This window comes from Maniola hyperantus, chromosome 8, assembly GCF_902806685.2.
Source record: "Maniola hyperantus chromosome 8, iAphHyp1.2, whole genome shotgun sequence".
NCBI classification, from domain to species: domain Eukaryota; kingdom Metazoa; phylum Arthropoda; class Insecta; order Lepidoptera; family Nymphalidae; genus Maniola; species Maniola hyperantus.
In genome coordinates this window covers 6,660,642-6,684,742 of record NC_048543.1, presented here as the reverse complement: position 1 = coordinate 6,684,742, position 24,101 = coordinate 6,660,642, and the positions used below count along the sequence as shown (strand labels likewise).

The 24,101-nt window shown below is 38.3% G+C and overlaps 2 protein-coding genes across 2 annotated transcripts; both read left to right on the top strand.

Moving 5' to 3' along the window:
* Positions 1 to 94: 94 nt before the first annotated feature.
* On the top strand, positions 95 to 3,934 carry mRpL48 (mitochondrial ribosomal protein L48). Its single transcript, XM_034970814.2, has 5 exons — positions 95 to 353; positions 459 to 566; positions 2,126 to 2,259; positions 2,796 to 2,898; positions 3,358 to 3,934. Exons 1-5 carry the CDS (start codon positions 327 to 329, stop codon positions 3,559 to 3,561), a joined length of 576 nt encoding a protein of 191 aa, XP_034826705.1. The 5' UTR covers positions 95 to 326; the 3' UTR covers positions 3,562 to 3,934.
* A 14,339-nt stretch (positions 3,935 to 18,273) lies between these two features.
* On the top strand, positions 18,274 to 22,943 carry LOC117984543 (uncharacterized). Its single transcript, XM_034971174.2, has 4 exons — positions 18,274 to 18,441; positions 18,907 to 19,141; positions 20,699 to 20,752; positions 22,665 to 22,943. The coding sequence occupies exons 1-4, from the start codon at positions 18,436 to 18,438 to the stop codon at positions 22,883 to 22,885; spliced, it is 516 nt and encodes a 171-aa protein (XP_034827065.1). The 5' UTR covers positions 18,274 to 18,435; the 3' UTR covers positions 22,886 to 22,943.
* Positions 22,944 to 24,101: the final 1,158 nt, after the last annotated feature.

Sequence of the window (24,101 nt, the reverse complement as noted above, 5' to 3'; positions counted from 1 at the left end):
GCCGTAAAACCAGTTAAAAGAAAATTAATCTGATCTGTGGTCAAATTAATGGTCAAAGAGTATATAATCACTACTTTGGTGACAAATACCACAGAGTACATCGGTGGAGTACATTATATACAAATACCTTACCAAATAACTTTAAAATTAATTCTTAAATTTTATTTTATTTATTATTTATATTTCGTTTCATGCAATATTAATAGACCTGGATAAATTGTTCAAATCACTATGTGCTAAGTGGATATAATAAAGTGTATTATTATTATTATGAAAATCTTTTCAATTAGTATTTGTATCATATTATTAAATTGATTCAAAATAAAATGTTTGCTATCAAAAAGATTAACGTTGTGAGTATTATTTTCAAGATCTCGTCACAGTCACAGTCTCAGAAATATTACATCTGTATACTTACTAATATGGTAGTTAACTAATTTCTTTCAATCTATCTGCAGGTTAAATTAAATAGTATTTTGAGAAGCAGTAAAGTTTGTGCAAAGAGTTTTCCATTGTGTCAACAGAAACGTCTCAAAAGTGATTTATATGAACCCGATTATCTTATTGTAAGTACACACACCCAGAGCTTTACTTACTTACAATTTGTCTTGTTTAGTCTGGGAATACTAATAATAAAAAGCTGATAGATTTGTTTGTTTGTGATCCATAAACGAAACTACTGAACCGATATTAACAATTCTTTCACTTTTTGGTTATGTATGTTTATATAGATATCAATTTCACCTCAGCGAAGCCAGGGGAACCTACAACAATTTACTAATTTGTGTCAACCATCACGACTATTTAAGCCTCTCAATCAATATATTTACAACTAGCTGATCCCCGCGGCTTCGCCCGCGTAGATTTAGGTTTTTAAAGATCCCGTATAGCCTATGTCACTCAGGAATAATGTAGCTTTCTACTGGTGAAAGAATTTTTAAAATCGGTTCAGTAGTTCTAAAGATTACCCCCTACAAACAAACTTAACGACATTACCTCTTTATATAATACAAACAAACAAACAAACAAACAAACAAACAAACAAACAAACAAAGTTTTCCTCTTTATAATATTAGTGTAGACAACGGGCCGTGCAGCAGAAATCGTAATATTTTAATTTCGCCATAACTTCAAAACCAAACGTCCAATTTTAATCATTCAAAGACCAAATATTATCTCCATAAACTGTTCTTAGTGATGAAATCATTTATTTTGATAAGGATTAATAGCATGAGTAAAATAAACGCGTTTAAATGTAGTCTTTACGCGGACTTTTTTGTAGATATTTATAAGATCTACAATTAATTAGAACATTTTATGGTTCTATCTTTTATAGTTTAGGCAGCGTACGCAAAATAAGTAACTTTTCTGGTTGAATTTTTACACCTTGTGTCCGAAAAACCCAAATATCTTACGGAACCCTATTTTTTTCCAAAATAAAATATAGCCTATGTTACTCGTGGATAATGTAGCTTTCGAATGGTGAAAGAATTTTTAAAATCGGTCCAGTAGTTTTTGAGCCTATTCAGTACAAACAAACAAACAAACAAACAAACAAACAAACAAACAAAGTTTTCCTCTTTATAATATTAGTGTAGATAACTATTTTTGTAAGACAAATTAATATTCATTTGCAAGAAAATTGGTGATCTACATAATAGGCTAACTAGACACAGTGATAGGCTTGCAACTCCTACGCTATACCTCAGGAAGGTCCAAAAGTCAATTGTCATTTAATACAATCGAAAATTATGTAAATGATAAAAGAGCGTAGATTTGACCTGCTGCTCACTCCAGCACTTAGCGGGACTTCAATTACTTTTATACATCGCATAATATTGTATATCAAATCTGTGAAAGGAGCAACCGCCGAGTTTCTTGCTGGTACTTCTCGTTAGGACAGGTGTTCCGAACTAGTGGTTTACCAGTACAGGTTTTACCAGAGTGGTGGAAATTTGACGATTCAAAAGTACTTGTAAACACTTTAATTTTAAATTGATTGATAAGTTCTGAAAGTGTGGCACAAAATCATGTGCGAGAGTTAATTTCCAATTCATTATTATATATTTTATTTTATTTTAATTTTTTTGCAATAAAATATAATATATTTTTGTTTGTATTGCAGAGTATGCAACCTGATGAGCCTGTATATGATTACTTGAATTTGCAATTGAAGGGATATGATTTCACACTCCTTGAATCTTGCCAAAAAGAAATACATAGATATGCTGAAATTATGGGCATACAGGTTGAAGAATGGTCAGTTTCCTTCAAATATAACACTAATAACTACAAAACAAATAGACATTTGTTAGATTGGGAAATTTCATTCAGATTCTAATATCAAAGTAGTCACTAATTTAGGCATTTCTCAGAATTACTATTAATGATATCAGGGACTGAATTACAGGTTTTTTTTGTAACGTTACCGAAATACCATTCTTCTTCTTTATATCAATATGGTGCAATCGATACTTACATATAAATATTTGTAGGTATTCACAACACTATTTTTGTTAAGCTGGTATCATTATTTTTAAGTTTGACATTTCTAGCTGTCATTCTAGTCTCTGGGATTAAAAAATAGACTTTAAGTAACAAAAATAACGATATCCTATGATTTCCCTGTTAAGATAAAACCCTTTAAAAAAAAAGATCCTTCAGTTTTGGACTGGAATCATTCCAATGGAAACATTACGGATTGAAAAGTAGACACCCTATCTAGTCTATGTACTTGAGTCTAACTGCTGTTCATATTATTTATTCATAACATGAAAATCTTGTGTTGTTTACAGTTGGGCAACACCAGCACAGCAGTTAAAAGTTCTGAGGTTCAAGCCTGCAAGCACTGCAGTAGAGTCCGAATATCATCTAAATGTATATGAAAGAAATGTTCAGGTAAATGAAAAAAAGAGGTTGTTGTTTGCAATAATGATTGGATGTAACCTGTCATCTGAAACCCACCAACTAAACAATAATGCGGTGATAGCCTAGTGCTTCATGGGCCCTTTATTCGGGAAGTCGGGGGTTCAATAAGCTAGTAAGGATAGAAAGAAAAGTCTCTCATGAAAGGAATTCAAGAACCAAATAACAACGATGTTTTCTCCACTGAATTGACATTGGCGGAATTATTGCGGACTACAAAACCGCAGTACATAGAGCCATAGACAAGAAAAGAAGAAGAAGAACTACATAATACAAATAGTCGTAATTTTTACATTGTATGTTAAACAGTTCGGATTCTAGCACCTTGGAACCCCAACCCAACGTCTAGCTGTTTTTTTAAACATGTTTCTCACTCTCATTACCACTTCAGCTTCAAGTACCTACATATATATTATTCTAAAACCATTTTAGGTGACGGATGTTCCTGCGTGGGCTCTCGGGACTTTGCTGCGTGTCTCGCGCGCTCTGCTCCCAGAGGGATGCACGCTCAATGTTCATGAGCATACTCCAGAACACGAAGAAGTCCGATACGTGCCAGACAATGAATTGATTGAGTTGAAACAACAGTTGGACGGCATGGAAGACGCTCGCGCGGAAAAGAAGAAGAAAAAATAGTTGCTTACGTGTATGTGTATGGTAGCTAATAGGCATACTGTTTGATAAATATAGTTCCTGAGCTATCTGCGTGGTGCGGGAGAAGTGATATTTGACATTTTAAGGAGCTTATATGGTATCAAATAAGTTTAAATCTATAAAGACAACGAATATTAAAATAGTCTTTTATGTTTTGTTTAGACATAAAAACTTTTTGTAAAAACACTTCCAAATGCATGTAAGTACAACATTTTTCGCGTATGCGATTTCTATACCTACGCATCATCTCATATCAATCACACGCACTGGTGACTTCCCTTCAGCCCCGCGCAGCTACCTCAGGAAGCATTTCAATCAAGCGATAAGTATTTAATAAATAAAATAAGACATATTATATATTTTTTAATTTTGAAGTTACCTAATGCTTGCAAGGAAGCGTGCAGTAAAACATACTAAAAAGTGCTACTTAATAAAAGGAAATTTATGAAGGCAGTGCGCTGTGCGAAGCGCGCGTATGAGACGCGACTGTCGTCGGAAGCTGTAGTGTGACGTGCTTCATACTTATGCCGCGTTTACATCAAGGTTTAGAGAGTTGTAGTGTGACGTGCTTCATTCTTACGCCGCGTTTACATCTAGGTTTAGAGAGCTGTAGTATGACGTGCTTCATACTTACGCCACGCTTACATCAAGGTTTAAAGAGTTGTAGTGTGCCGTGCTTGATACTTACGCCGCGTTTACACCAAGGTTTAGAGAGCTGTGGTGTGACATGCTTCATACTTACGCCGCGTTTACATCATGGTTTAGAAGGCTGTAGTGTGACGTAATTCATATAACCGCCGCGTTTACACCAAGGTTTAGAGAGCTGTAGTGTGACATGCTTCATACTTACGCCGCGTTTAAATCAAGGTTTAGAGAGCTGTAGTGTTACGTGATTCATACTTACGCCGCGTTTACACCAAGATTTAGAAACATGATATCGTAGTATTCATTATTGCCAATCTTCGTTTCCACAAATGGCAAGAGTTTTATACAAAACTTGTAGTTTATAAATATAGATGAGCCCAACTATACTCACGTGGTTAGTCGACGTAAGCCGGGCTCATCTATAATATCTATAATGGAAATCACTCACGATAGTTTAAGCGCTAAAATGCTTGTGGGTTTTTTTTGTTGACATTACTAAAATACGAGCCAAAATATGTCTGCAACAATGACAATACAAGTTATCTCAAACTTATCAAACTCCCTCCGTCCTTACCTACCTATAGTAAGTAGTTACACCTATTAGTTATTACTTAGACTTTATATTTTATTTTATTTTTTATTGAACTACCAACAGAATCATACAAAAAAAAATACATTGTTCAAATCCTAGGTGCTAAGTTATTATTTAATTCAAATTATAGGCGGCCACAACATGCAAATTTATACGGATAACTTGTGCGGAAGAATTTAGAAGTAACAGACTATGAAAGAAACACAAACGTAAGAAAAAACAAAAAAGATTAAGTGTAAGAAAATAATATGATTGTGATTAAGATGTAAGCATGTATAGTCCGCGACAGGTCGAGGTGGCAATTGGGGTATGAGGCGAGGGGGACGCCCCACACACCCGCACGTCACCCGCGCTCGCCAGCACCGGGTTAATAAGTGCCATGCCATACATTTATCTACTTTGCTCTTCATTAACACTTAGATACCGTAAATGTTGCGTCATCACCAAGCACAAGGCTGAGATGAAAATAATAATCTACTTAATTATTGTATTTAACTGTGTAAGAACCTACCTAGAATACCTACGCTATAAATTAAAAATTACTGCTTAAATTTATTGATGCTGAAGTATTTAAAAATGATTTCCCAATCATAACAAGTGAGAGGTAGGTCAATGGTCACTATACGAATGACTTTGTTGTTTCTATTAGGTATAATTATTCAGCACAATATATCGCAATCAGTCATTTTATTAAATTCTGCCGGCGATTGTGCCGATAAAAGCAGCAATTGGACTAAATTATACCTAATTAGAAAATTATCGCGTATGTCTTTAATAGTAGATGTTCCCTGCGAACGCACTCAAGGCCTACTACACTACAAGGCACTACTTTCATGTAGTTCCATGGGTATAAACTCATCCTGCGATATTCAAAGAACCCTACCTATTACAGTGCAGGAGATACAGCCCACTGATAGACAGACGGACGGACGGACAGCGGAGCCATCGTAATAGGGTCCCGTTGGCACTCTTTGGGTACGGAACCCTAAAAACGTAAGCAGGTAACAACTCAACGGATATCAGCAAATCATTCGCATACAATCTATGCTATCCCTACGGAGTACCCAAGGCATCATCTTGGACATTGGGGTACATCCAAGATGAAATAAGTATAAATAAAATGTTGGATATAAAAATCACGAGATGGTTAAAGTCATCAATAAATACTTTTACATCTGTTTTGAGTTCTTTAGTGGTTCGTCTCGTACACCTTTTGCGTACCATGCAGTAAATAATGACAGGTAGATAATTGTAGTTAATCATATTTAAATACTTTTGTCTTTGTTATTTGAGTGACTCAACGAGACAAAATAAGAGCGTTTCGGATTGAATTAACGCAACCTAATACGATACCCACTGTTGTAACAAGTAGGTCGACAATCCTTTCCCCTCGTCAAAATAACCACCTTCTAACTTGCAACATATCGCTCTGGACCGACTGTTTTCGAATAGGCTAAAAATTATGTATTTCCTAGAGTCAAGTATCATCATCATCATGATCAACGCATCCTGAGCGTGAGTCTCCTCTCAGATTGAGAAGGGTTTGGTCCCCCGCGTTGGGCAAGTGTGGAGTGGCAGACTTCACATAACTTTGAGAACGTTATGGAGAACTCTCAGGCATGCAGGTTTCCTGATTTAATTGCTTGAAACGCACTTGACTCCGAAAAGTTATAGGAGTGCAATCTCGAGATCAAACCTCCGACCTCCCGCATAGGAGGTCGACATCTGTAATCACTAGGCTATCACCGCTTAAAGTCAAGTATGACTCCAAACAAATCTGATAAGAAAGGTATGGTGTAGGTACCTACTTAAAATTTGGATCTTGTGATCTGGATTTTATTTATAGCAAAAAATACATACCTATTTCCTACCTACCTTTATGCAATTTATCTATATAGGTATATAAAAAAAAGGAAAAGCCGACTGACTGATCTATCAACGCACAGCTCAAACTACTGGACGGATCGGGCTGAAATTTGGCATGCAGATAGCTATTATAACGTACCTAAACATCCACTAAGGGCGTAAATAGGGGTCTGAAATTTGTGTAGTCCACGCGGATGAAGTCGCTGGAACAAGCTAGTATTTATAATATTGATTACCAATTCTTAAATTATTCTCACACTAGGTTAAGCCCGCGACTTCTCACTGCGCTCGCGTGGACTATACAAATTTCAAACCCGTATTTTACCCCTTAGGGGTTGAATTTTCTAAAATCATTTCTTAGCGGATGTCTACGTCATGATAGTTATCTGTATGTCTTATTTCAGCCCGATCCCTCCAGTAGTTTGAGCTATGCGTTGATAGATCAGTCAATCAGTCAGTCAGTCGGCTTTTCTTTTTATTATATGGATATCTTTATAAAATAAATAATTATTTACACAAGTACTGTGGTAGGATTCGTTGCAACATACTAATGCGAAGAGGTCCCAACGACCTACTCGGTTCTCTGAATATTATTCATTTTCATACAGATAGATAGGTATTGTAGGTACCAATACTTAAATTGCTGTTTTGCAATCAACGCCACATGATTATATGTAGGTAAATCTCAATCTATCCATGAACCGTCGTCGGCATAGGTAAGTTTGTACATGTTGGTCGTTTAGTCACATTTGCAGTAAATATTCAGGGCGCGCAACCATCTCATTGTCGCCGCTCCCAGCTTAATATCGCAATCATCAGCTAGACCATCCTTTCATAGTAGGTAATTTACATGTTATATGGACGTGGACCTGCGAAAAGAACACAGACGTTGATTTTATTGTTATTGAGGTGATAGATAGGTAATAGATAACGCGTCAATAAAGAAACTAAAAGTGGGGCAAACCACTGATTCTCATTCGCACACCTATCTATAGTGACACACTTGGGAAGTGGATGCAGCTTGGTATGTAGAAAAATAATAAGTAATTGATCAGTCTTTTACACTCGATACCAGCTCGTAAGGTATCTATAGTACGCGACAGGTCGAATTGGCAATCGGGGAGGGGACGCCCTGCACTCCCGCACAGCCCCCGCGCCACACGGGTCACGTGCGGGTGTGCGGGGCGTCTCCCCGCCTCATACCCCGGTTGCTATCTCGACCTGTCGCGCACTATACTACGTACGATAAAATCAAAAGACTAGACTGGATAAATGACAAGCGGGAAGCAGCGACCCTTGCGATGACTAACACGCGTGCTCAGCGCAGTTATGAGCAAAACCTTGTATAGGTAAACAAACAAGGTCAAGGCTCTTTCCCCGCCCGGCGCGTCTCCGCTAGTCCTAGTTCGGCAGGCGGACAGGGGATGCGCAGAACCTCCGTCTAGGATACCATTGCCAGCCTCGACAGGACCTGGCAATATACTTACAACGCTTGCATTTTGAGGACCGACGAGATCATCGAGCTGGAAAAAGCAGTTAGCATTGGGATTTTAGTATTGTCAGATATCCGCGGAGAGGGGAAAATCTCGATAATCGTCAAATTAAGCAACTTTCCTTTACTTGTGCTCTAAGACATTTAGACATGATTTAGGTCAACGGGATGTACCTACCCTATATTTTGATTCCTCTAGTCTTGACAGACACGACAGAAAGGCAACGAAGTGATCCTAAATTTTTTATTTTATTTTTTTAAAGAATATTAGCCATGTTAAATGACTAATATTCCCCTTTTCTCTCCAACTAAGCGTATACCTACTTATATAAAAAATAAGGGTTTATTTTTTACTCTGGAAATACGGAACCCTAAAAATAGACGTGAATGAGCCCCAATGATTCCATGAGAAATGAGATTGACTTTATAATGTCGATTGTCGACTAAGCGGCATGCATAGGTCAATACCTTGAAAAAGACCGAAGTATGGACTACGGATGGTGTCTCTGAGATTTAGGTACAGGGTTACAGGCTGATAGTTGGGAGCGGTCAGGTCACCGTATGATAAGAGGCACGTCAATGAATCTCAATATAAAGCTAGAGGTCCAGACTGGTGACAACAACAACAGCAACAGCTTCTCGTACTCATATCCAAAAACTTTCAACTTGAACTACAGAACCAATACTAGCTTTTGATCCTGTGGACGACCTAAACAACGGTTGGAAAAAACTGTCCAGAAGGATGGGTCCAAGTTCTTTAAAAATCATTCATCGTCAAAAAGAGGTTGATAATTGAAATGTCTCCTACCCATAAATCGTTTACTTTGTAAAATAATTTATTTCAACCTGCAATAAATGCCTACCTGCACGTAGAGTTGCATAAAGTGGCCATGAACAATGCTTATTTGTCTTGAGCTCTTCTAATTCATCGCGATTCGTGAAGCATCTTGATCTACATCCGAATTTGTTCCTATCATCTCGAAGTAGTTGCATCATCTTATATCTCTTACCTTGGTTTTATGTAATGTAGGACGCTATAGACGCAAAATGATTAAATCATCAATATGCTTTATGGCCTTTACCTCCATCATTTTTTGAGGCAATTATACGTAGATACCTATTGGCATTGATTTATTCCTATTTCGTTGATTGTTTTGTATTAAACTACTAGCTTTTCCCCACAAATTTGTCCGCGAGGATTTAGGTTTTTTTAATCCCTTAGTTTTTATCCTCCTAAATTAGTCTAGTAATAAAGTCTAGAATAATTAGATCACTCCATGAAGAACGCTGAATCTGATACGTCGGCGTCGTTAGCCTGAGCCGAAGCCGACATAGTACCTGCGCTAATTTAGTAATTATAAAACTTAAACATATTTCCGTTAGGAATGGAACCCGGAACTTCTCACTTATAAAGCGTACACCACTGCGCCAGAGAGGTCAATTAAACTTTGTGAAAGTTCCATTTATAATCGGTTCAGCATTTCCCGAGGTAGGTAAACCTGTCCGGTAAACTTAAACGTATCATATGAAAGGTCTTCACCTGTACATTCTAAAACAGATTTTTATGCATAATAGTTTTTGAATTATCGTGCAAAATGTCCAAAAAATACGACTGTAGTACGGAACCCTCATTGCGCGAGCCTGACTCGCACTTGGCTGGTTTTTTTAAAGGGGCTCTGCTCGCGACGCGGCGAAAAGGAGACTGCGTTTCGAACGGGTTGCGACACTCAAGGCACGCTGTGAGGGACGGGTTCGAAACTAGTCCAGCATACTCCAACTAATTACGTGAGCAGCCATTAGAGACTTATTTCTACGTTAGAGGCATATCTGTAATCTGTGGATTTAAGTTTCTTCTTCTTTCATCTTTATCGTTACACTCTTGACTGAGCGGTCGTGGTCGTCACTGCAGTGCTGTGGCACGCTTAACGTGTCTTCATTCCTCTCTGATGGCAGCTTTCCTTAATCCTTGTGCATTCATATTAGGGGACGTCCATCGAATAATCGCAGCCCTCACTTGGTCTGTCCAAATTTCTTAGCAACGTTGTTATTTGTGAAAAAGAAATGGATATTTTTTGGTCAAATACCTATCTAACAAAACTTTGCTAACTAGGTATTTCAACCTATTACAGATATATAGATTGAAAATTGAAACCCGTCGTTAATAGTCTTGCGCTATTGAGGAGCTATCGATATCGTTAACTTCCCGCGAGCTATTGCGACCGCGCGCGGTAGGCTTACTGCTTAGGCGTAAAGGCCTTTCTTATTAAAACGTTGATGTTTCGGCACTTATCATCTATTAGATGGTATGGTTGGTTAAATTAAAAAAATAAAACTGGCATCATAGCCTTGGACGTCGCGAAGCCAGTTGTTTGTGAACTGTAATTATTATTTTAGTGTTTTCGTCTTTCTGACCTTCTTCGAATATTAAATAATCAACGCCATTCATCTCGCAACGAAACGAAATCTTTAAAAAATTCAAATATTTTTTTTTTAAAGATTTTGTTTTCTTTTGAAAATTTTCCTCAATTCAAAGGATGTTTAGATAACTACTTAACTATAATCAAATGTTAAAAAAAATGAAAAAAAAACCCCGACTGCTAATAAATAGTAAGTGGTAGTGGTACTTAACTGAAAAGCAAAAAACAAGCTTTGCATTCTATAAAATAGAAATTAATAAGGTCATAAACATAAATATTAGAAAATGTATGGCAGGCAGGGGCAAGACCTAAGTAAGTCCTAAGTAGGCAGTTGGCTAGTATAAGTAATGCTACATGCTACATTACATATATACATAGTGTCTATGTATAGATATATGAGAATATCAAAACTGATCGGGTACCTATCTATCTAAAATTAGAGGTGGGCAGTTACTTCAGCATTTGTGCTACAGTTCAGGTGGTTACAGTCTACTATAGGTAGGAGTAGGTACAGTGCAACGCAACGTTTCGCATTTCAACGTAATGTTCATACTGGGATGTAAATTGTAATACATAATTAGACGATTTAAAGTTTAAACAGAAGAGCTAAGCTTAAATTGAGTAATGGTACTTGGACTATATCTGAATATTTTAATTTCGAGCATCCGTAACTCAACTCGAAGTATAGTCCGTAAAATATGACTCCTCACGCACCATTGAGTCAACTCAGTGGCGCTCTATGGGTCCAACTGTCATGTCAAAAGTACGGTGAGGGTCCACCTTTAAAATAAGGACTAAAATCGTATAGAATAATAGGTAGATTTAAGTACTGTGTAACCGCGTATGAGATAGCGATAGCACGACGTAACGATGAATAACACGACAATTATTACCATTGTTCAATGTTCAGTAGTCAATATTTGTATTAACCGATCAACAATATTTGTATTAAACGTTTTTTATGTGAAAACAAGTAAATAACTCATGAGAAATACAATTACGCCACGAATTCTCAAAGTTTGTTTCGCAACTAAAGTTGCATGCCTTGTATGTAAGTTGTATGTATTCTTGAAAAAACCAGTTACACGATAAGGGACAAAAAATAGGTTAGCTGCGTCTCTGTTTATCACATTAGTAACTTTATCTGTGCTCTCTTTTTAATGTGTGCAAACGTTCCTGTATCTACCTTTATTACTCTATCTACAACTAAAATCGTACTTTTGACATGAAATTTTATACAAAAACTTAAAATGGCGCGTGAGGAGTTAAATTTTACGAGTTATAGGTATGATGTCTTTCAAAATATTGGAATAAAACGAAAAAAAATTTTCGCGGTCTAAGTACGAACAACAAAGCTAGAACCTAATTATTTTTGTTTTGGTTTTATGGTTTGCCTAACTTTCAATGCCCGGCTGTTAGAGCTAGCGCGTACCACGGTGCTATGCGTTGTTGCGGTTTAGGTACGCGGATTACGCGATCATCGCAAGTTCGCGTGAATTTTGCTCGTACGAACGGGCGATCAAACTGATGTCGAATAGGTGTCCTAATTGGCATTCGCGCGATGATCGTGTATTCTCGTTCTATTCGACGCAAGCACGCAATGGTGGATGATGGCGATGGATGGATGGTTGCGCTTACTCGCGTGATGATCACGTAATCGCGTTGTATTAAGATAAGACAACGCCTTAGAAAATCAGTCACAGGGCGGGCGGGCGGCCGAGCACTACACACACGAGTAGTGTGAGGCAGCAGCGCGCGCTACGGTAGTAGGCCCAACTTAAATAAATAAATAAATAAAACGTTTATTTTTCAATCAACTAGTTACACACATACATGGGTTTGATCTTGAACAATTAGTGCTTAATATTAAGAATGTTACAAGATCAAGAACTGGCTATCCTAGCTACTTTTTTAGATCTGTGTTAAGGATAGCCAGCCCTAAACTTCTAGAAGGCGCGGACGCAAAGGCTCGTTGCTCTCGAGCTTCGCTATCATTGCATGTTGTATTATGTTTGTCAAAGCACACGCAACGACGGTGTACTCCTTTGGAATACAGTTTCCATAAAAATCTTACCTATTAAAAACATTATTAAAAAAGAATATTAAAATTTCTATGGTTTTTAGGGTTCCGTACCTCAAAAGGAAAAACGGAACCCTTATAGTATTACTTTGTTGTCTGTCTGTCTGTCTGTCCGTCTGTCTGTCAAGAAACCTACAGGGTACTTTCCGTTGACCTAGAATCATGAAATTTGGCAGGTAGGTAGATCTAATAGCTGACATTTGGGGAAAAATCTGAAAACCGTGAATTAAGGGTTAGATCACACAAAAAAAATTAAATTGTGGTCATGAACTAATAATTAGTATTTTCAACTTTCGAAGTGAGTGACTATATCAAGTGGGGTATCATATGAAAGGTCTTCACCTGTACATTCTAAAACAGATTTTTATTTATTTTTATGCATCATAGTTTTTTAATTATCGTGCAAAATGTCGAAAAAATACGACTGTAGTACGGAACCCTCATTGCGCGAGCCTGACTCGCACTTGGCCAGTTTTTTTGATAAACTAAAGATACCTAAACATCAAAAAATCTCAATATCGGCTCACTCAAAATAATATGAATTAAGAAGTTAGAAACTTGAAATACCTAAGTAGTTATGTTACTTATTTAAATGTAGCTACCTTTCGTTGGTAAACATTATTAATAATAATCAATTAAACGTTTAGATCTTTATCGTTAAAAATGAACAGCAATTTGAAACGTACTTTAACTTATTGCAATACCTACCTACTACTTTATTTGGGCGATTGTAAGTAGGTATATTGTGGTAGCACAAGTAATACAAAATATGATGTAAACTAGACAGAACGCTAATCGTGATCTGCCAAATTATTCTTCAAGGAGAATGATCGATATCTACCTACCTAACAACCCCTTCACACTAGCGTTTCACCAGCGAAGACGTTCGAGCGTATGACACGGCGACTGGGTAAACGCTGATTCAGATTCAGCGTTTGTGCAGACGCGATACCTCGTGATAAATGATCACGTTATCATTTTGGTATTGTTACTATAACAAAATTAACTTATAACAAAATTAACTTATTGATAAAATGGATTTCGACAAGGCTACTCATATGGTTGGCATTGCCAACTAAAAAGTTAAGACTTATTACAAAAAGCAAATAATTAAAAAAGGTATGGAAGGTAGGTCCTCCTTCTGGAATTTGCGAATAATTGAAAGTGATTAATTTTAGAGATATAAAAAATAATTTCGAATAGATCGCGATTGTTTATGACGCGACGCTAGCGCAGCGTTCGTCTCATCGCGGCGTCTGCGCTGCGCATTCGTTCGCCAAACACCTATGCTGGAGAAAAGCTAGTCTTTCGATAGAGTAATTTTATTATACTGCTATATTATATTTTAGGAGTCTCAAACCAAATGTTTCATTTATTCATTAATTATATTATAATGACATTAAATTAAGTTAATATGAGTAGATAAATGTATAAAAATATATTTGTTAAACAAATATAAAAAACCCCGACTACACAAAAATTGTAGAGAAACCCATACCTAAACCTCATAAAAACCTAATCAATAAGATCCCACACAAGTAGGTGTTTTTAACCCCTCATTTATTAAACAACCACCCGTAAAATATATACGCTACAGACTTCACCAGAAAATATTACCTACCTATTCAAACAAACTATTACAAGTAAGAATCGGCCTCTGGTTGGAAATCCCTTAACCACCGAGTTTCTTGCTGGTTCTTCTCGCCTCGCGAGCAAGAAACTCGGCGGTTACTCTTTTCAAATACGTGCGATCGAAAGAAAAACTTTACGACATATTTATATTTTTGGTGTTCCGTACGTCCGTCGGAATGAAAAAACGGAACGCTTATAGGACCACTGATGTGTTTGTCCGTCTGTCACAGCCAATTTCCTGTTCCTTTACTATAGGAATATAGTTTTTACCTACTAATTTACTTATTAAACTTACACAAACTTAGGTACACATATAGTACACGACAGGTCGAGATGGCAATCGGGGAGGGAACGCCCCGCACCGACTCCGCGCTAACCCGGAGCGGGCGAATACAGGTGTCGTACGAGCGTGCGAGGCGTCCCCCCGCCTCATACCCCCAATGCCATTTTAACCTGTCGCGGGTTATAGCCAGGTACATCGTACGGAACCCTCTGCACGTGATTTTACTCGCACATGTCTGGTTATTTAGTTCTTGAGGCTCATTTGATTGCATCTTACGCAAAACCGCTATTATGAACATTTAAATCTGCCTTTATGCGCGACTTTGGTGACTGCGGTTTAATTGTTCCATAAAATAATGCGTTGAACTTTTAAATTATTCAAAACAAAAACAATAATTAATTAAACACCCGACGCATTCAGGTAAATACATATACCTATTTTAACATACTCTGGAGATAGTACGAGATATGACGAGATAAGAACGACCTTTACTTATCATCATCATCGTGATCAACCCATCGCCGGCTTACTACTGAGCACGGGTCTACTTATAGAATAAGAGAAGGGCTTAGGCCATAGTTTGCCACGCTGGCCCAGTGCAGATTGGCACTTGGCAGACTTCACACACCTTTGAGAACATTATGAAGAACTATCGGGCATGCGGGTTTCCTCGCGATATTTTCCTGCACCGTTAAAGTAAGTTGCTTGAAACGAATAGGTAAGTGCCTAATACGTCTTCTAATACTTATTTAGAAATGCGTACCAGGGTGAACACCGGACCCCTCCCAGATAGTAGGCCTAAGTAGATAAACGGCGACACCAGTGGTTAAGACGACGGCTTCCTATTGGTGGGGGTAGCGTGTCAGATTCCGGGCATACACCTCTTCGGAATATGTGCGTTTTAAGCAGTTAAATATCACTTGCTAGGAAAACATCGCGAGGAAACCTGTTTGCTTGATAATGTTCTCAATGGTGTGTAAAGTCTGTCAACTCGCACATGGGCAGCGTGGTGGACTAAGAGCAAAGCTTTCTAATTCTGAAACGAGACTCGGGTCAACACTAGTGAGTCAGCGATGGGTTGCTGATGATGATAATGATGAACCTAAATAAGTTCGTAAGTAGGTAAATCTTTTTATTGGTCAAGCAACGTCAACCCAAGTCTGCAAATGAGTGGTCAAACTTTTGAAGAGATTCCGGCCGTTAGACTTTCATTTCCTGTCTTGGAGATCATCACGGTTATGTCACTGACATTTGGTTTAATGGTTAACCTTAAGATTACCTACTTTATTGGTATCTGTTTATGTATTAGTTTTAACTTTTATGTTCTCACCTCAGGCCCTAGATATCAGTTCAAGCTTTGGTTGGAAATTGTCTTTTGAGTTTTTCAAATTAAGTACCTAAGCAAAGTTTGATCGAAATTGGGTTATTCAAAGAGCCTTGAAATCAATCTGTCAATCAGCGTGTTTGCTGGACTTAGGCCTTTCCGAGAGCACGTTTCGACCACATCTACCGTCGTTCTACCAACGTCGTGGTCGTCGCGTTGGTCCAGCAGGCTGCTGGAAGAGACATTCTTGAAATCACATCGTGAATAAGTAGGTATGAGTTTTTGATTTACGATGAGTAGGTACGTATTATTAACTATGTCTACAGTAGGAGACACAGTTACTGTGGGCTAATATAGCAGAATACTAATTGGGCTACTATAAGTATAGGTATTGACTAAAAGAAAATATGATTTATGGCTGTAGCAAAAACACCATATAAGTAGGTAAGCGATCGCAAAACAAGTTCTAGTTCAATAGCTAAGCAACATGGAGATTTATGCAGTATGCAGGTCATAGAATAAGGATCTAATACACAAGCCCGGCTGAGATCTGCTTTTGTACAATGCGCAGTCGTACGCCTCGTGTTCAGATTGGACTACTTGTTTTGCGCGCACTATGAGTAGGTAGGTACCTACGAGTAGGTATATCAATATCGACATTGTGATATAAAAAATAGTTATCACTATCTTCCTACTGCATTTAAAAAATATGAACTACTAGATGATGCCCGCGACTTTGTTCACGTGGATTTTGTTTTTTTTAGGGTTCCGTACCTCAAAAGGAAAAACGGAACCCTTATAGGATCACTTTGTTGTCTGTCTGTCTGTATGTCTGTCTGTCTGTCTGTCCGTCTGTCTGTCAAGATACCTACAGGGTACTTCCCGTTGACCTAGAATCATGAAATTTGGCAGGTAGGTAGATCTTATAGCTGACATTTGGGGAAAAATTTGAAAACCGTGAATATAGGGTTAGATCACACAAAAAAATTGTGGTCATGAACTAGGTAATAATTGGTTTTTTCAACTTTCGAAGTAAGTGACTATATCAAGTGGGGTATCATATGAAAGGTACCTGTACATTCTAAAACAGATTTTTATTTATTTTTTATTATGCATCATAGTTTTTGAATTATCGTGCAAAATGTCGAAAAAATACGACTGTAGTACGGAACCCTCATTGCGTGAGCCTGACTCGCACTTGGCCGGTTTTTTAGTCCCGAGGGAACTCTGATTTTCCGGGATAGAAAGAAGCTATATCTGTCCCTAGCATGCAAACTACAAACTACCAAGTTCCAAATACACACGTTTTTGTGACAGACAGGCATTTTTATGGCACAGGCGGGCATCTTTGGATGAAAGATATTTAATTTAAAAACTATAAATTAATCACAGAAGTGAGCGAGTGGATATCTGTGAGATGAGCGCAGATGTTGTTTCCTTATTCGATAAGACAAACAAATGCTCTCGTGTATGTAACATTACATAAAGTCTTACTAAGTAAGTAGTACAACGCTTAATATCGAAGCTTACATGCGAACATTGCACGATTTAAGAAATATCTAATGTTTATTTGCAAGAGGATGATCATATTGAAAAACCTATCAGATAATCCGAAAATTCACATATTTTTTAAATATTTTATACCAGATGATGCCCGTGACTCCGTCCGCGTGGATTTAGGTTTTTCAAAAATCCCGTGGTAACTCTTTGATTTTCCGGGATAAAATGTTGCCCATAAATAAAGGCCGGGAAAAGGCCCACTTTATAATAGAATAAACACACCTATAAAGTGGGCCTTTTCCCGGGCTAGCATGGGCTTATAAATTCGTTGTAAGTATAGGTACGCTGAATTTTGGTTATGTTTGGGATAATAATTACAAAACCGCTTTTTGCTAGTTGATGCAAAGTCCCTCCGCCAAGTTTGTCTATTCGCGCTAGTCTCAGAAACTTCTAAGTAGATGGATTTTCATTCGGTTTTCAGCAATGGAATTTTGTCTACCCGACCGAAGTCCGAACCCGGCATGGATCTCGAGTAATATCTAAAACAATCAATAAGTATAATTTACGAGATATTTCACCGCGGTCGCCTCATCTGGCCACAGTCTTTCATTTTCATTGAAAAATTAATTTAACTAGCTGTTTTGCTGATTTATGTTCTAAACTTTTATACTTATGGTTAGCTACTTACATAATACTTAATTATCATAATTCCTAAAAGGCGCCTACTGTGACAGTTGTCATGAAGACAATTGCAGAACAAACGAAAAGCATAGTTGCTCTATTATGTACCTCATCAGTTGATCCCATTTCCATAATTACGGCGATGGGTAAAGGCGAGATGAGTGAAGCCGCAGGGACAATGGGTTGCGTCACGTGGCCACGGGCCGCGGACAGCGCACGGAACTGCTTCCGTTCTCCTGCTCGCTACTCGTCTCACGGCCCTGCAGCTGCCCAGGGTGGGGCGAAGCGCAGCATATATAAAATACACCGCCGACCCCTCAGCATACATATCGTATAGCATCACCATGAAGGTAATATCTCACACATTATCAGCCTTCATCATATTAATAGATATATACCTATATCATTCACATTGATAACAATAATTTTGAAAATTTAAAATCTTCAAAATCACAGTTTTTTCAGAATTCCTGTAATTGATAAAAATAATATCATCATCTACTTGCTTGCTCTATAAAAAAAATCATAAAATCAGTGGACTGTGTGTGTGATAACATGAATCTATCAAGCTATCATTGTTTTATGGTCGTCGGATATTATCAACAAGCAAATAAATCACAACATTTTAATATTGTTGTATTGTAACTACCTATAAATATTAAAACGATTTACTACTAACTGGCGGAGATGCAGTGTATATTATAGAGATACATGTCAGCGCCGCACGTCTCCCTTGGCCCTCGAAGTCATAGGTAAATTAACCACACCCTAATGTAATTTGAACAAGACTTTACAATGTATTTTTCCATTTCAAGATATTTATGTGCCTATTGGCCGTGGCGGTGGCCGTACAAGCCGGCTACATCGGCGGCGGCAGCAGTGGCTGGTCCCGAGGCGGCGGTGGTGGCGGCTGGTCTAGCGGCGGCGGCGGCGGATATGGCGGCGGTGGCGGCGGCGGATATGGCGGCGGTGGCCATGGCGGCGGCGGCGGCTTTGGCGGTGGTGGCCATGGCGGCGGTGGCGGCCACGGCGGCAGCGGTGGAGGCGGCCGTAAGTAAAACTTTCCTACTGTGAGCCATCGAGCAAGTACACACACATTAGGGTATGCTCTATAATAACTCCTGCGTAGTCGGCTATTAACCACTGATACCTATTGGCTGGCGTCAACGTAGCCAAAATTAGGCCACAACAGAAGAACATTAATTACCTAGGTAATTAAAGTAAGTACTTAAGACAGTTTCAATTTCCGTTAAAGTTGTACCTATGCAACAAAGTTTGTAGTTAGCTTCCTATTTCGACGACTAAGTAGGTAGCTAGTTGTGGTGCAACAATATGCTTTTACTCGCCTGCAGACAAGAGGCCCTGATACGACTTCTGAGTTCCTGATCATCTTTGCCAAACTGACTTATATCGGTTGGTGCTAAGCTTTCGATGACTTACCATTCTGGTACAGCTCAGCGCTCCAAAATGATGCCGAAGCCCTAAGTTACGGTGCCTACGACTATCTATGTTTAAAAACTGCAATCCTGCATTCATGCAGGAAATATTGGCAGTGGATGCATTCTTTATTTGTGTAATATCGCCGTCCGTTATTATATTTTTGATTTACGAGTAAATATAAATAATATTATATTGTATAAAGTACAGTATAAAATGTCTATCTAAGATCTAAGAATCTAAATTAGGTACATTTATGTTACAATCAAAGCAACAAAAATCTCCGGTTTACTTTACTGTGCTCTAATGAAAATTTATTAAATTATAAATGTTTTAAATGACATAAAAGCAAGCCAAACCAAAGCAAGCAAGCAAGTTGTGTTAAATCGTTATAATATTAAACTTATGTAATAAATGTTGACAGGCATACAGACCAATTGATAACTTCACTAAGATACATATACCTATTACACTTTTTAAATTAATTCATTAACTTACGTTTTAAGTAATTTAAATTTTAAAGATATCATTAGATTAATGTTTGTACCGCATACATAACTTTAATCATTGTTGTACTTAATTACTTACATATTTTGTGTGACCTAACCGTAGCCCGCGATTTTTTAATTCTTAAATAATGTAACCTACTTTTTGTTGACTAAGACTTCGCGTAAATTCTTATATTTACTTACATTTTTGTTTTGAGACACTGAGGCTGATTCTCTTGTACACAATCTCTAAACTAAACTAAATTAACAGGTCTAAATCTAGTGCCATCGTTTTCCGCAAGCAACATTATGAAAGGGATAGCAATAGATTTAGACGTGCCATTTTAGTTTAGTTTAGAGATTGTGTACAAAAGAATTAGCCACAATTACCTATTTAAATAGGATATTAAGTTCTCCTTCATAGAGTTACTAGAAGTTAGTAGGTACTTACCTTAAGGCTAATTTAGATACTTTAGGTACTTAGGCTTCTCTCTCAGATTATAGAGCTACAACAATAAATGTTCCTTTTACATCGAGCGGTGAGAACTGAGAAGTACCCCTTTTATTCCCTAGTCTACGTCGGGCCAGAGGCCTATGAATTTTTATCACGCTTCTATTACCTTTACGTCGTATGCCAAAAGTACAGTCGGATTTAATAATTTGTCTCTTTGTTTGTTCACAGAGGTGATAAAGATTATCAAAGTCATCTCATCTGGCGGAGGCGGCGGCGGCTACGGTGAGTTCATTATGATAGTTATAATACGCGACAGGTCGAGATGACAATCGGGGTATGAAGCGGGGGGACGCCCCACACATCCGCTCGTCCGCACCGGGTTAGCGCGGGGGCTGTGCACGTGTGCGGGGCGTTCCTTCCACGATTGCCATCTTGACCTGTCGCGGACTATAGGTACTTTGACGACGACGCGACATTTAGAAAGGACCAATAAATAGCAGTATTACATAATTCAACACAATATACAAAACCTACAATCTGATTTTCTTAAGTTTGATTTAAAATTACAAATAGGTACCTACTTATACTAACCTATTTATAGCCTAGGGATCCGGGGTTTTAACCCGAGCACGTCAATCTAACTTTTAGAAGTTAGGTATTTGCGTTTTAAGTAGGTAGGTAATGTATCACTTGCTTTAACGGTGCGAAGGAAACCTTCGCTGATAAAACCTGCATGCCTTCTTAATAATATTCTCAAACTGTGTGAAGTCTGCCAATTCACATTTGGCCAGCGTGGTAGACTACGGCAAACCCCTTCTCATTGTTAGAAGAGACCTGCAGTGCTCAGTAGGGATCCGGCGATGGGTTGATGCTGATGCTGATGAACCTATTTATTACTATAAAGGCATAAAAGCACTGCTTGAAATAGCTCTGTATGGCTCATTGTTCACTACACATATAACCTGCCAGTAAATAGGTAACCTAATTAATGCCTACCCTGGTTTCGAACTCTATGCACGCCACCCAATGTTTGTACTTAATCTAGGAAGGATGTCGCTTTAGTTTCTTTTTCGTTGCAGACACTGTTGTCGCAAGTTTGATGTTATACATAATTTACAGGAAATTACATAATCGTTGATAAGTTTGGTAGAAATAGAAAATATTTCTGCAAAATAATAAAAAAAGTTTCAAAAAATGATTAGGTAGGTATAAAAGTAAACTCAAAGCAATCATTTCAAACTCTACATACAAAAGATTTCAACGCGTTCGCATCTACATATTATGTACGTCGCATCGCGACAGGTTGAGACGGAGTATGAGTTGGAGGACGCCCTGCACAACCGCACGTTACCCGTGCTCGCCCGAACCGGGTAAGCACGGAGACTGTGCGGGTGCGTGGGGCGTCCCCACCCCGACTGCCACCTCGACCTGTCGTGTACTATACCTATGTGTTACGAAAGTTTAATAGGAATAAGAAATACTTGAGTACATTTGTGCAAAATATTAAAAATAGTTTCAAAAAGTCGGTTAAACGTAAGCTCAAAGCGATAATTGCAAACTCGACATACAAAAGATTTCAACGCGTTCGCATCGTGGTATGATACGATCATCATAGATTAAATCGAACACGTGTAAGTTGGAAATACAAAAAAAATATCCGCCTAGCACATTAAGAGAGGTCAAAAGACCGCACAAGAGGGTCATCCGTTCACTTGATGGTACAACAGAATTACGAATTTTGCAATCATTTTATCTTATAGTTACACACTGTAACAGCAGACTGCATTGTAGCGTATCTAATAATAATTATTATTGTACCTACATGATAATTAAAGTCATACCCAACTTTTTATGTAGTTTTAGATATTGTACAAGTACCTAGCCGGCCAGTGGGGTACACGTCTTACACGGCATAAAAGCACTGCTTACCCCAGCTGTAATGGCTCAGTGGGTTATAGGTATCCATGAAAATTAGTATTTGGGATTTCGGTTAAAAATGAAAAAAAACGTTTTGTAGGATTTTTGGAAATTCCATCCTCTCGCCGATTTTTAAAACTCACTCGCGCGAAGTTCATATAGTTAGGTAATAATAGGTATAGCGCGTCATTCTTAGCCCAATAGGTATAGCGACCAGCGAGAAAGGTAGGTTTGACACCAATATCTAATGTACTAATCTTGTGTGTGTTATCTACAGGCGGCGGCGGCCACGGAGGCGGAGGCGGCGGTGGCTACGGAGGCGGAGGCGGCGGTGGCGGCTGGAAGAGCGGCGGCGGTGGCGGATGGTCGAGCGGCGGTAGCGGTGGCGGGTGGAGACTCGGCGGCGGTGGCGGCGGCGGCGGCGGCGGCGGCTGGTCCAGCGGCGGCGGCGGCGGCGGCTGGAAGAGCGGCGGCGGTGGCAGCTCTGGATGGTGGTGATCAACCCTAACAACGAAGCCTAGTGATGCTAACTAAAATACACAACTTTACCTTTAAACTTTGTGTTTGTTTTCTCGAATCGATAACTTATACCTACGAATTACGATCGTTCTATTACCTGTTTATTCAATAAAATCTGTTGAGTACTTTTCAACATTAGTGCCATGTTTTGGTCAACACCACTGACGTGTCGTGTTTAAACCGACTTCAAAAAAAGCCGGAGATTCTCAATTATTCGACTGTATGTTTTTTTTGCCTAACGAAACCACCGCCGCCGACTAGTGAGGTTCTATGTTAAATAAGACAACATTTCTAATAGTTTATGGTGGTTAACTACTTAAACCCCAGTGGTGATGTTGATAAGACATGATTAGCGCTTACAAACATGTTACAAACAGTCAGGACTGACCAAATTGGTTTTATGTGTATAGGTATTATGTATGATTTATTTATTTATTTACTGTGTAGAAACTAAGAATTGATCGAGGCAAAGGATCACAATATAGGAATTATAGTAAATTCCAAATAGAAATGCCAACCTTACAATGGAACCTTAATTAGTTATTGTTACATGGCCTCAATTAAACAATAAGGTTCTGGTTAGTGCTCTCCTCTGTTAATTTAATCAATATTAGGTAATTTGTTAAAATACGACAAAATAATAACTAAATATTGAGGAGGTTTCCAGGCAACGTTCGAGAAAATTTTCATAGATGGCGCTGAATATATTACCACCACTGAAGACGAAAATATCCTACCTATATCTATATCATATATGCATTAAATTTTAAATTTATTAGTTACTTCTATTATAGTTCACAGATTTTGTGGGGAAGAAACGTAAAGAAAATTGCAGTGCACGCTTGCTCTACTCTTCAATCAATGTCATTGATTGACACGACCACGACACGACCTAAACAATAAAGATAGATATAGGTATTATTTTTCCTCTTTCGTGGCGACCCATGCGAAATATTCAAGAGACATCTATGAAAATTGTATTGAAGCTGACCCTGAAAATTCCTCCTTGCGATAACTTCAAGAATTTAGGCTTCAGGGGATTCTTGGAGGGGGTTGATTCGCTGACTCAGTCATCAATATTAAATGATAGCCATCAAGCTGATTCGACACTGATTGGTTGGGTTCTACCAAAGAATTTTTACGTACCTACTACTTCGTATAAGGATTATTACCTCCTATGTCGATGGGTTCTACC

What these genes read in the sequence shown, in the direction of transcription:
- mRpL48 (XM_034970814.2), top strand. Translation starts at nt 327, where the DNA reads ATGTTTGCTATCAAAAAGATTAACGTT. An exon ending in ATGAACCCGATTATCTTATT is followed by an intron (nt 567 to 2,125) that starts GTAAGTACACAC and finishes TTTGTATTGCAG; the next exon opens with AGTATGCAACCTGATGAGCC. An exon ending in TATATGAAAGAAATGTTCAG is followed by an intron (nt 2,899 to 3,357) that starts GTAAATGAAAAA and finishes AAACCATTTTAG; the next exon opens with GTGACGGATGTTCCTGCGTG.
- LOC117984543 (XM_034971174.2), top strand. An exon ending in CGGCAGCGGTGGAGGCGGCC is followed by an intron (nt 19,142 to 20,698) that starts GTAAGTAAAACT and finishes GTTTGTTCACAG; the next exon opens with AGGTGATAAAGATTATCAAA. An exon ending in CGGAGGCGGCGGCGGCTACG is followed by an intron (nt 20,753 to 22,664) that starts GTGAGTTCATTA and finishes TGTTATCTACAG; the next exon opens with GCGGCGGCGGCCACGGAGGC.